The sequence below is a fragment of the Siphateles boraxobius genome, unplaced genomic scaffold, assembly GCF_051911475.1.
Source record: "Siphateles boraxobius isolate OS27281-9 unplaced genomic scaffold, OSU_SipBor_1 41, whole genome shotgun sequence".
NCBI lineage: Eukaryota > Metazoa > Chordata > Actinopteri > Cypriniformes > Leuciscidae > Siphateles > Siphateles boraxobius.
The window spans coordinates 11201547-11215062 of NW_027509042.1; the positions used below are offsets into that span (position 1 = coordinate 11201547).

General features: G+C 37.5%; 1 protein-coding gene across 3 annotated transcripts; it reads left to right on the forward strand.

The window, feature by feature from the left end:
• The first annotated feature begins 604 nt into the window (after positions 1 to 604).
• On the forward strand, positions 605 to 13506 carry arhgef25b (Rho guanine nucleotide exchange factor (GEF) 25b). Of its 3 annotated transcripts, XM_077198395.1 has the most exons (16): positions 605 to 828; positions 2771 to 2897; positions 8454 to 8806; positions 9349 to 9423; positions 9519 to 9643; positions 9746 to 9812; positions 9896 to 9999; positions 10092 to 10161; positions 10264 to 10353; positions 10465 to 10557; positions 11571 to 11621; positions 11730 to 11807; positions 11994 to 12185; positions 12274 to 12454; positions 12563 to 12747; positions 12896 to 13506. In XM_077198395.1, the coding sequence occupies exons 1-15, from the start codon at positions 742 to 744 to the stop codon at positions 12742 to 12744; spliced, it is 1875 nt and encodes a 624-aa protein (XP_077054510.1). In that variant the 5' UTR covers positions 605 to 741; the 3' UTR covers positions 12745 to 12747; positions 12896 to 13506. The 3 variants fall into 3 exon arrangements, with proteins under 3 accessions (XP_077054510.1, XP_077054511.1, XP_077054513.1); XM_077198396.1 differs by lacking the exons at positions 605 to 828; positions 2771 to 2897 and adding an exon at positions 5744 to 7274; XM_077198398.1 differs by lacking the exons at positions 605 to 828; positions 2771 to 2897 and adding an exon at positions 7118 to 7274 and having other exon boundaries at positions 8463 to 8806.
• The last annotated feature ends 10 nt before the right edge of the window (positions 13507 to 13516 follow it).

Here is a 13516-nt window from a genome sequence, read left to right on the forward strand (position 1 = left end):
CATTTTCCATTTCATTCATAGAATTTAATTATAATAGAATTTGCAGTTGTACAGAAGTGTATAAAAAGAAAAATAGAAATAGAGAGAAAGCAACATTTTTATTATTATTTTTCACGTAACTGAACTCTGCTACTTTCTCAAATGAATTATTAATTTTAAGGATAATCTCTTAATCTTAAACGTAACCCTCAGAGGAACCTTTTAACATTTATAGATTTTTTAGACACTATTTACTATGCTTATTGAAATGTTTTCCTTATGGAGACAAGGATAATAGATCTAGAATAACCTTCCTCAAACAAGCACCCTCTGTACCCCCCAACCCCAACCCCCCCGTACATTGTTTTTATGTCGGTGGCCTCCCACTGACTTCTTGTTCTAAATTTAAATTAATTAGACTAACCCTAAGGAAGAACCCTAATCCTAACCTTTGGGACTTGTACATGTTAAATAAGACTTTATTTAATTCCTTTATTTAAGTCTAAGATTGGAGGTTTGTAGGACAACATGTTGAGTCCTTTCTCGTTTCCTCACGTTTCTCTCTCTCTGGGAGGTTAAAATGGAGCAAGAGGGTGTTGGAGAAACAGGAGGGAATGGGTGGTTTACAGCAGAAGGAGATAGATAAGAATGTGTGTCAGTGAATCAGGGAGAGTGGAGTAGAGATTAAGCTGGACAGTACTGGACTAGTATAGAGAAGACACAAGATTTCCTTCATCCATCTGGAGACAAAGAAAGAGGAAAATGAAGAGTTTGGCCAAACCTCAGGGAAACCCAGAGTCCAGGATGTCTTTATCAAACCCATCCCTGGACTTGAGTAACCAGCACTGGGTGAGAAAACATACACTCACACATATTTACTTATAAATGGGAACATACTTTATGTAGACAACCTTTTTTTATATATACTTTTTTTTTGTACAAAATTGATAATTTTTAAATTCACTTTTGGATACCACACCATAGTGTAAAGTATATACACACATATTATTGACTGCTATTAAATATACACTGAAGAAGATGAGATTATCTTGAGGCCTTATTTAGTATGGCTGTTATTGTACTTGTCTTTTGGTTTATTACAAAGTCTGTTAGCGCTCTTCAATGGACATTTTTCTACATGAATTTTGTCGCTTTAAGTTCAATGGTTTATGAACGCTTTACACAGAAATTACTGCATATACAATTCCCTAACATTGCCCTACTAATAATAAGTATATGGGTAGTTGATGTCCATAAATTTATTTGCATCAATTCATCCACTTTAATCACCTTTTTAAGTTTTTTTATAATGGTCCTGTGGTGTAAAAATGAATAAATATTCCATGCGGTCTCTCAATTACAGTAATATTAGATCAAAAGAACTGTATTAGTTACAATATACATTAGCAAAATGTAGTGATTTAGCTAGAATACACCATATTACACCACAAGACATGACAATGACCTGACTATCTTAATAAGTGCACTACACTTACCCCGGTTTCACAGACAAGGCTTAAGGCTATCCTCCCAGACTAAAATGCATGTTCGAGGTGTTTTAACTGAAAACATGTGCTAAAATATGTTAGTGCCAGTGTTTGTTTCAAGATGCACACCAGTAATGTTTTTTTTCTAAGGCACGTTTAAAAAAGCTACTTAAATGCACTAATTGAACTAAGGCTTAATCCTGGCTTAATCTAAGCCCTGTCTGTGAAACCTGGCCTTAATTATTATTCTTATTATTTACCCATCTTGTAGTTATTTCTCAATTGTTTGTGTAAATAGCTTGAATGCTTTAGCAATACTCTAATAACTCAGACCAGCACACACCAGTCAAAACAAGAGTGACTGAAAGCAGGCCTGTGTCTCTTATCTTATGCCTAGAGGGATGCTTCTTATTTTTACCTATTCTAAATTTTCAGTCTCTCATACCTGCATCAGATCAGCAAGAATTACATGGACAACCTGATAATTTGTCCCAAGTATTTTTTAGTGAGTTGCTGTCTCATTGAAAGTCTTTTTGGGCTTCTTTGTACTTCCAAACAGAAAATGATTACTTCATGGTTAAAACTTGAGCCTTCAATAGAATTTTGCCAAACTTGTCACAACAAGTCATCAGCTCAATACTGATATTGCTCCAACTACGCCAACTAACCAAATGTTTACTGCAAATGAAGGAAGGAAGCACAAAAGATAAGGCCTCCTCCAGTACACTGTACTTTGGATGTACTTTCTACAGATACTAAAGAAAGAAAACCCTGTTATTCTAGCTTATGTGTTGTCTGGATGGTTTGTATGTGGAATTACATGTAAATATTTATCAAATAAATTAATGCCTTGACAGTGGCACAGATTTATTTTATTTATATTGTCAATGTTATATTGTTTTAATAGAAAGGTAAATCTTTTTATAAAATGTCATGGTACTATAGTATTATCTTTTATTTACGCTGATTTAAATAAACAGAATCATAATCTAAAGAAAATTACCATTGGGAACTCAAATGTTCAAAACATTAGGTATTGGGTATTTAAGGTCCTTACAATAGACTTAGTTTGTGTAGTTAGTTACATCCAAAATATATTTTTTTATTTTAAATTTGGTGTGAAATTCTCTCTCAAGATTCACCCAGGAGTGTCTTGTCGGTCTAATTTGAGGAGTTATGTGGTCTTTTTGAGGTCATACATTTATATGAATTGCTCAGGTATAGACATGTATGATAGGAAAGCTAGTCACAGTTCTGCCCCTTCAGAGCTGAAAGATAACCCTAACTTTTATGACCCATTTCAGATCCAAGAAAGCAATGAAGGGTGTACTTTACTGGAAGACAGCTGTGGTTGTTCAAAGAAGGGCGCAAAATTGGAAACTGGAGAACAAAGCTGTAACTCAAGACCCAAACGCATACCTGAGGGCAAAGGTGAGGGGTCAAACATACCCTTTCATAATGTTTAAGAATTTTGAAATCTTTTTTACACACAGTCAAAACATGCACGCATTGTCTTTACTAGTTCCACACCTAGTGCAAGACAAAAAAACGTGATAATTAATAAATACACTTTGTCAGTTTGTCTATTTCTTTGAAAGAATGAGCAAAGCAATAATGTTTAAAGCAAACAAACAAACAAACAAACAAAAAACATTAAAATCGTTTATCACGATTCTCTTTCATGTTGGTTTTACTATTTTGCAAGTGACTGAGCATTACAGCAAAACTAATTTCCATATTTTAAAAACAAAACCTTACCAAGGTAAAAAAAATATGAAATAAAAAAAGAATGGCAGACAATTAGGCCAAAGTGGCGCAAATAAAAATAGGCTACACAACATAATATACAAATGAAATAATAGTGCTTTATTTTTTCAGCTACAGTACTAGGTGTATTTAACAGTAGCATTCAGGAAAGAAATTAAATGAACAAATAGCCTAAAACACTACATAGACATCACTGTGTAAATTATACATTTATTATACATAAATATACATTGATTCTTATTAAAGCTACTTTTAAAGTTCTCAGTCAAGAGCAGTGAGTGATTTTCTCTTTGTGTTTTGTTGTTTTATTAACATTAAAGGATTAGTTCCCCCCAAAATGAAAATTGTCATTTACTCTCTCACGTTTTTTAAAAACCTGAATAGGTTTCTTTTTTCTGTTGAAAATAAAAGTTATTTTGAAGAATGTGGGTAACCAAACAGTTGCTGAGCCCCAGTAACTTCTATAGTATATTTTGTCCTATGGAAGTCAATGGGGACCAGCAACTGTTTGGATAGCCACATTCTTCAAAATATACATATATTTTTTCAGCACAAGAAAGAAATTAATACAGGTTTGGAACAACATTAGAGTAAGTAATTGATGACAGACTTTTTCTTTTTGGTGAACTAACCCGTTAAGGACAAGAGGCAGCATGTGTACTATTAGGCTACTGTCACTTTAAAGGGGCATTCGGCAACTGTAGCTATTTCTTAGCTGATTTTCACTTTTGTTGTAGCATGTTTTCTCAACGAGCTCCCCCTACAGCTGTGAGGCGTATATTTCTCAACAATGTCGTAAGAAAACTCACTTGCGCACCCTCCTCCCCACCGCTGCTCATATGCATTTGTTATTATCGGACCCGGCCAACTATATCGTGTGGAGCTATGTCTACCGAGGTGGGTAATACATCATACACATTGAGAGCGGCGTGTGTGTTTATGTCGAATTGCGGTAAAGCAGTTAGTGTTTCTCACTCATTCTCGATTCTCACGAGACTTCCTATTTCCAACTTACTGGGACGTTAATGCCATGTTGCAAGGTTGGTTTTCTGCCTGGGAATGTTGCAGGGAGCGGGGAAAGTCACCATTCCCACCAGAACAGGTTATTAAACCATCCAAATGATTTCTAAAAGGTTTTATTAAGTTGAAATAGTTGCCAAATGCCCCTTTAAGACCAGCGCATCTAAATGGACGAGCATATGACACGCACCTAGGGTGACCAGACATCCCGAAAAATTCGGGACAGTCCCGAAATCTAAACTGTTGTCTCAAATCCGGCCCTAATTGTCCTGAAAATTATACCAAAGCAACATCTTGAGTAGTTATTGTCTGATAAAACAATAAAAACTGCCCGTGGAGGTTGAGTCGTCCTCATTGGCTGCAGCATCTTTTTTGTTTCTTTTTTTGAAGTTCTACAAAGGTACTGTTGGCACGAATTTAGATATGCATTGGTATCCTAATTTTCATTCAAAATATGAATGGATATGGCCTGAAAGGTCTGATTTATGCACTGTTACAACAGTCATTGTTTTTTCACAGTGATATTTGAGTTCATGATTTTAATGTTGTTGTTTTTTATGGCAGACTAAAGACTAATGAAAGGACTGTTGATCTTTGAATAAAATATGTTTGGTTCAGGTTTGAAATTCATTATCTTTTATTATAGGCTATGTAGTCTAATATCATAGTAGCAGACATCCCAAGTCTCCCAGGAAGTTCCAGGAGTCTCCCGCATATTGATAGTGGCTCCCTGATGCCCGCAAATTAGTTCAAATCTCCCGGAATCTAGAGCTTGCGAGCTCCAAACTTTATAGCGCGCACTCGGCTAAGAGGGAGAGAGATCCCAACCGGATCACGCTAATCGCATGTTAATGCTAAGTGTAAACGCAGCCGGTAGAATGCACTGTAGCACGATTCTAGAAAATTCAAAAAACAGATCGTTTATGAATTTATTCGTCCACGATCAAAAACCGTGATATCGGAACAGCCCTAATGTGACTTTAGCCTGTCTGTACAAATAGGCTCTTCTTATTAAGTTTTTCCTGACGTTTCTCCACAAGATGGCAATATTGTGTTCTATTTTATCTAGGGAGATTTGTATGCCAAGTAAGCTACAAGGAGAGAGCAGTAAAGCCTGGTTATTCGTCTTGACGTCTGTCGTTGTACGCGTGCAAGCGTTTTAGCTTTTCTAACCCCCATATCAACCCCCATATAAATAACACATATCTTTGTGTTAATCCACCTGACGTGACCTGCATAGGACAGAAAACACACGTTGCTTTATCTTTTAAACTCATGTTGTACAAAAAACGCGGGTACCTTCAACCTCGCATGTCCACTTTGTTGCTTCTGTCTTCTGTGGATTTTATTAGCGTTTTTCACCGTAGTCTTCGATTAGTTCAACACGCAAATCCCGTCCCGTGACCCGTCCTACATTTTTTTTCTTCTGCCGTTTTTTGGCGGTTAGCAAAACGACAGGTGCATTCCTGCCACCTACTGGGCTGGAGTGTGGACCATAGAATGGGAAGAACTGAACGAATTAAAAAAAAACTGCTATTAAGCTTCCGTTCCTTTAACTCAGCCATTAAAGGGCCTGTTCACATATCGCGTCTTCTGCCTGCTCAAGTTTGTTATTTCAAATGTAGGCGTGCGGTATGCGCGCTCATAATGGAAGCGATGCGGTCACGGTGTGACGCGCTCGTTTTTTCCAAGCGGGTTCGCGCCGCATCAAAATAAAAACATCTCAACTTTTCAGAATGCCGCACGTGTTTTCCTTGCTGTAACGGAGAGCGCAGCTGATGGTTGCGCTTAGCAACGACAGACGGAGTGCAACCGCCCTAGCGCTTTGGAAAAAGGACTAGGCTTTTCTACGCGTTTTTAGGCACTATGTGTGAATGGCGCCAAAGGCAGGTAGGTAGGTTTGAGAAACTAGCAGAAAACTGCTGTATTTTGAAAGTATCCTACAGAGAAACTCCCACCCCCTCCCTTCTGGGCTTCTTCCAAAGCCACGCCCCCAAAACACATGAACGCGTGATGCCGACCGCACAGCTGGAGGACGCGTTTACGAGCGCCGAGCGGAGAGGAGCACATTCCATGAAGTGACATCACCTTTTTTTTGCCTTGTTTGCCTGCGCTGACTGTATATGCAGGTACAGGTGGTACTGGGAATTTTGACTGCTCTTTCTCTGCCATAATTGTGAGACTTCGTGGCTTGCGGTCGGTACCCGCCTCTCCTCTTCAGAAATGAGCGAGTCAACCGAGTGCGCGCATGTAGCCAGCTCCTGTTGGTAGCCATAGCAGCGAAGGAGTGACAGTCGCCCAGTCAATCAGAGCACTCAGTCCAAATGGAATAATGAGCTGTGTTTATTGCAGCCCTGAGAGGACTACAGACACTCTATTTTTATAAACTCCTTTTCAGAGTACTTACATTTTAGATATGTATTGTATATAAAGACAGTTTAAACAAATTTTGCAAAAAGTGTTTTAGAAAATCATTGCCTACCCTGCCTTTAACACATTAAATGACAAAGATGGACAAAATCAAGTCCTTTCCCAAATTTGTTCTTTAGATAAGCTATTTCACTCTAATTAATGTCGCAATAGGGAAGAAAAGATGTTTTTGAAATTTCCCTAAAAGAAAAATTGCTCTTGTTCTCTCTCTATTTAAGAGACAGATATTAGCAATGGGCAAGTGAATTGTAAGAAACATGGGCCAAAGATATTAACCACATCCCCATTCTTTCACTCTGACCCTCCTCAATGTCTCCTGGAAGGTGAAGATTTATGATCCACCAGTGGGTCCATGTGGATAAAAGCAGGGATTATACAGATGTTGCATGTGAATTCGGAGCTCAGGGATTACCTCTGAACTGAGAGTAGGAGTGTGTCTTCCTCTAAACATCGTCACAGTGTCATGCTGTAAATTATACAGCAGTGTTTACTCGGCTAGTATGAAGGGGCATCGTGCCCCACGGGTGTGTGGCTGTGTACACTTCTTTCAGAAAGTTTTGGCCAGGTGTGATTGCTGCTTCAGACAGCAAGGTAAGAGATTCTCTGTCACTTTTTAATATAGTCAGATGTTGCATTGTCAGATCTCTTCGAATCTTATTTGTATTTGCATTGTGTTTTGGTAGGCTTTGCTGTTTTCAAGGGATGGAAATTCTGAATATGTGTCCAGTATACTTGATTTGGCCAAAACATTCATTCATACTTTACCACTTCTTAATATTGTTATTTTGTCAGTATCTTTTTGCACAGATTATCTGTAGAAATGCTGATGCATTGTGTGTGTAAATGTTGGTTTTTAGGTTAGTGCAGTATTATGGTTATGCGACCTTTAGAAACAGCTAATCCATGTACAGAAAAAGTAGTATCCTTTCTGCTATGTCCCTCATTCTCTCTCTCAAAGTCTTTTCTTCCATTTTGCCCTTCAGATAGGGCATGCTTTTCCCACATTGCGCTGTAAAGCTTTTAAATCAGGGGGGAAAAACAAACCATTTTTAAGCTGTATCATCTGCTTATAAGGCAGAATCTCATGTGTTGCCAGTTATATTTATATTCCACCTTTCATGACTATGTGGAAAATTCAGGACAAATAACTGCTAGATGAATATTAATGGTGGAGCTGGAAATTCCCTTGTGATATATCTCATTACTTCTCCCTATTCTCCCCTTATTAAATCACTGCACAACATACACTACTATTCAAAGGTCTGAGGTCATGCAGTAAGATTTTACTTCTTCTTATTATTATTATTATTATTGGAATGAATTTAATTATGCATTAAATTGAGCGAAAGTTACAATGAATAGACTTTTACTTTTTTTAAATAATAATAAATAAAAAGCAAGGGATAGCACTTTATTTATGGTAAAAGAATCGCCAGAGTTGATGGAAATAAAGGTCACTTCTTATGAAATTAGATAACTCTTCTACCCCCCCCCCGTTTTATCATGGTGGTTGTCAGTACAATCGAGCAGTGTATATTCACTGTATATCATTTAATTATGCATATAGTTATAATTTGTTATATTTGTAGACCTAAAAATGCCATCGAATAATTTGTCAAAGGTTGTTATAATATTTTTCTAGCAGAGTTCATAGCCTCCATCCAATTTTTGCTTTACCATACATATGACATTTTTTTTTTCAGTGCTGTTTTTTGGAAGTGTTGCTTTAAAAATCGAACCATTACCTTTATCCGTCTCTCTCTGTCTCAGTCTCTGTAGAGTCATACACATTGACAGGGCTTGGCGATGTCTCCTTGCCTACTGATCTACCTTCGACCTCTGTCTCCAATGATGACCTCTCTCCAATCTCACCCAGCAAATATCAGCCTCTTTCCACTAGACGGTCATCTAGCACATCTACCCACTCTCTCAAAGCCCTCAAGAGATGGTTGAGCAGCCCAGTTCGAAAGCTGAGTCTGGGAGGAGGTGGCAAGGGTCAGAGCTCAAAGGTCATTCAGAGTCCAGACAGGTCAGCCTATATGTTTTTACCCCTCTCACCAGCTCAAAGCCCATTGAGCCCAACAGAGAAGTCCAAAAATCTGCCCCACTCCTACAGATCACTGGTATGTACATAATTTACACTACTGTTCAAAAGTGTGGGTTCAGTACGATTTAAAAAAAAGAAAGAAATGACTACTTTTATTCAGTAAGCATGCATTCAATTAATCAGTGACAGTAAAAACTCACAAACCTTTTTAAAAAAAGTCATTTTTAAATAAATGCTGTTCTTTTGAACTTTCTCTTTATCAAACATTTTAAGCAGCACAACAATTTTCAACTGGGATAATAATTAATAAAAACACCAATCAGCATATTAGAATGATTTTGAAGCATCATGTGAACATTTTGAAATGTATTAAATAGAAAACACTTCTTTTGAATTTCAATAAGATTTCACAATATTACTGCCCTTTTCTGTATTTTTGAGCGAATAAATGTTGCCTTGGTGAGCATGAGACTTCTTTCAAAAACATTTGAAAAATCTTACTGACCCAAAAACTTTTGAATGTTTAATGTATATCACAGATAGAGAGGTAATAAGTGTAATTTTTTCATACTGTATTTAATACTAAAACCGTACACTTTCTTGTCCTGTGGCATGCAGGACTGTGATGAACTTCCAGGGCCAACATCTCCTGACAGTCCCTATTACCCAAGATACCTAAATGATCTCTTGCAGGTAATACAACAGAACTGATTACTGGACAGTGCTGAACAATTTTACTTAACTGTCTGCTGATTTGTGCTTGTGATGGCTAATGAGTCCAATTTCAGAGGCATCAGTCTTGCGATGTGGATTATGCGGAGAGAGGTGGCTCCTTAAATGATGAGACACACGTACAATCGCTGAGCCTGGATGATGAAGAACAGGAGAAAAGAATTGCATTAGAGAAAACCATGTAGGTATTTGATTGATGGTGACCCTAAACCCATGGTTTGTGGAAGGAAATATTGTTAATAAACCTTCTCCAAATCTTACATTCCTCATACCTTACTCATAGATATGTGCTGACAGAGCTGGTCGAGACAGAGAAGCTATATGTGGAAGATCTGGGGCTTGTAGTGGAGGTAACACATAAATGCATTCAATCCCACGCATAGAAGAGCTTAGTCATTCTCTCTTTTTAACTCTCACTTTCTTCCTTCTCCAGGGTTATATGGCTACAATGAAAAGTGTTGGAGTGCCTGAGTATTTGGTAGGAAAGGATAAAATAGTGTTTGGGAACATTCATCAGATCTATGACTGGCACAAAGAGTAGGTCACCTATTGATAGGATCTGTGCCCATTTGAGGTGTGTGCATACCTGACCTTCTTACAGCTCCTACCTTTTTTTTTTTTTTAAACAGCTGTTTTCTTGGAGAGTTGGAGAAATGTGTGTCTGAACCTGACCTGCTGGCACAACTGTTTATCAAACATGTAAGTCTTTGTTTTATTTCCTTCATCTGCTATACAGTCGATATTTGTATTACATAAATCGAAACATTTGCCGAGGAACAAATATGTCTGTGTGTTTCCCAGGAGAGGCGACTCAACATGTATGTGGTCTACTGTCAGAACAAGCCGAAGTCAGAGCACATTGTCTCAGAGTACATTGAAACCTATTTTGAGGTAATTTGTGCTGAAATTAGGTCAAATCTGAGTATAGTTATGTGGCCATGTTTACTATTTGGTGTATGAGGGAAAGGTCCTGTAACTGTCCTGTGCTCTTTCTCAATGTAGGAACTGAGACAACAGCTGGGTCACAGACTACAGTTAAATGACCTGCTCATCAAACCTGTTCAGAGAATCATGAAATATCAGCTGCTGCTGAAGGTGTGTTAGTGTGAGCTTGTACACAATACACACTCATTCAAAATAGATACTTCTTATAATAGTGTACCATATCTTCCTCCTCTGTTAACCTAACAGAGTTTTTGGCCATAGCTGAAATATTATTATAATTTGAAATGATTGTTTTCTATTTATATATTTTAAAATGTAATCTATTCATGTGATGGCAAAGCTGAATTTTGAAATCTTTTGCAACATTATAAATGTCTTTACTGTCACTTTTAATCAATGTAATGCCTTGTTGCTGAAAAAGTTTTAATTAAAAGAATAATTATTTAAAAATCACACTGACATCAACATTTTGAACGTATGTTATTCAGCGATTCCCATTACAGAAAAAAATACCTCAAATTCATACTGTATGTCCAATATATCATGAATCTTGCCATTGTATGAAATGACATAAAGTGCATAGCAACAAACAGGTATTTAGGAATTTTTTTTGATGGCTTTTGTTACTTCTTAGTGATTTGTACGAAAATAAAATCAAACATGCCATGCCTTGTGGGCAGTCTTGGCCTAATAGTTAGAGAGTCAGATTGGTAACCCGAATGTTGCGGGTTGGACTCTCAATACCGGCAGGAAATGACTGAGGTGCCCTTGAGCAAGGCACCAAACCCCCAATCGCTCCCTGGGGGCCGCAGCAAAATGGCTGCCCAATGCTCTACACGTGTGTGTCCACGGTTTGCAGTGTGTCTGTGTTCACTACTTACTACTCCTAATTTGTGGGCACTAACATGGATGGGTTAAATGCAGAGGACAAATTGCAAGTATGGGTTACCATAATTGGTCGTCACTTTCACTTTTTCACTTTATTTAACCCTGATATATTATATATATACTATATTATATATATATATATATATATATACACACAGAAACTGTTAGTTCATCGCTTTAATTTGCATTCTTGTCCTTCTTTGCAAATTATGGAGCTGAGTTGAAATCCACATGCCTGTTAGTTAGTATTCTGCCTAAATGTTGTTTATTTACAGGATTTCTTGAAGTACTACACTAAAGCAGGCAGACAAACAGAAGATCTAGAGGTAGGTACAGTCTGTACTGGCTTCTAAAAGTGAGGACAAGAGAATAAACTCATTATCAGTTGACATATTGAATTATTATTCCGTTCTCTTTTTGTGTCCTTATCACAGAGGGCAGTTCAGGTGATGTGTTTTGTTCCAAAGCGATGTAACGACATGATGAATGTTGGAAGACTACAGGGTTTTGAGGTAGGATGAGACTCAAATACACTGCAGAAATAGAAATGGTTTACTTCACCTTGGACTGCTTCAGTATTTAAAATGAGCACAGCATGAGTCCATTATTTATAAAACAATTATGTAATTTATAGTTGTATTAGCTCTTTTATCCATATTTGAAGCAAAAAATTCGCCTGTGATTGATTGGGTTCATAGGGTCAGCTGAGAGCACAAGGGAAACTCTTGCAACAGGACACCTTTACATTCATTGAGAATGAGAACAGCATCCTCTCCCGTCCCAAGGAGAGACGGGTGTTCCTCTTTGAGCAGCTTGTCATCCTCAGTGAGCCAATTGACCGCAAGAAAGGCTTTTCCCTGACAGGATACATCTATAAAAACAGCATCAAGGTGAAAAGCAGAATAGAAAAAAGTGGGAAATTGTAGGCAAAATAAATATAAGGGTAAATGTTTATTTCCATATTTGTATCTTTCACAGATTAGTTGCTTGGGCATTGAGGATTGTTGCCTAGACGACTCATGTCGGTTGGTGTTGACGTCTCGTAATGTAGATGGAAGCATGCAGCGATTCATTCTTCGTGCATCAACTCCAGAAATCAGAATGTCCTGGGCAAATGACATCATACAGATGCTGGAGACACAGCGCAACTTCTTAAACGGTATCAGCATCATACGTTCCATGACCCTTGTGTGACCTTGCCATAGATCAGAATTGCTAATGGAGACTATTCTCTTTCATCTCATCTATCGCACCCATCATACTGTAGCTCTGCAGTCTCCTATTGAATTCCAGAGAAAAGAAATTAAATCCCTCAGCCTGGGAAAGAACATGACAACATCACCCTCACTGAACTCTGACCTGCGACCCTATAGCTTTGCCTCAGTGGACCGCCAGGGTCTGCCCTGCCTGCGCTCCTGGAATTCCTCACAGCCTTCCACGCCTCATTGAAAGGTCAATGTTTGCTTGATTTGTTAAGTTATCATAATTTGTTCATTAAAACCCCCCAAAATATCCAGAGGTCCACCTGGTCTCATAGCGTTATATTTTTTTAGAGTATTTGTACTAGCATATGTTTTCACTCTATTCTTTTAATTTTCAGCTTTCTGACAGTCCTGCAAAGGCACTTTCTCATCTTCCTCTGCCCTCAACCCAAGCAATGGACCATCTGTTACCCTCAGGAGAACATTTTAAGGAGATAAAGAATACTTAGTCCATTTCTGAGTTAGTTATGTCCAATAAACAAAGACTGAATTGATTTAATTATTCATTATAACTGAATTATTCTTCCACCTGCCATTTCAATATGATAATTCACACAAATCATAAATTCAACACAACCTTCAGTACTTGACAATGGTAAAAATTATTTTGGACCTACAAGACTACATTACCATAACTAAAAAAAGAAAGTATTGGACTGTATGCACTAAACTTTGCGTCAGTGACGATATAATTTACAAATTATTGAGAATGTATATGTAGCTACTGATAATTCTATATTACTGAAATTGTGCATGGGAAGGTTAACTTATTCCGTGTTCAAAATGATATATAATGTGACAGTACTGTAACATTTCAGGTATTTGTACTACCTGAAATCAAGCTATCCAGTGTGTTACTTTTTCTTATTCATATGTTTTCATTGGCATTGTATATTCACTGATTGATTTTTTCTTTTGAAAGCTGTCAATTAAAAGATTCTTAAGTGATCCTAGACTTC

Bases quoted from the DNA above. Each gene is read 5' to 3' on its own strand.
- arhgef25b (XM_077198395.1), top strand. From the start codon at position 742: ATGAAGAGTTTGGCCAAACCTCAGGGAAACCCAGAGTCCAGGATGTCT. The intron at 10,354-10,464 runs GTAATTTGTGCT...TTCTCAATGTAG, and splicing joins ACATTGAAACCTATTTTGAG to GAACTGAGACAACAGCTGGG. The intron at 12,186-12,273 runs GTGAAAAGCAGA...TATCTTTCACAG, and splicing joins TCTATAAAAACAGCATCAAG to ATTAGTTGCTTGGGCATTGA.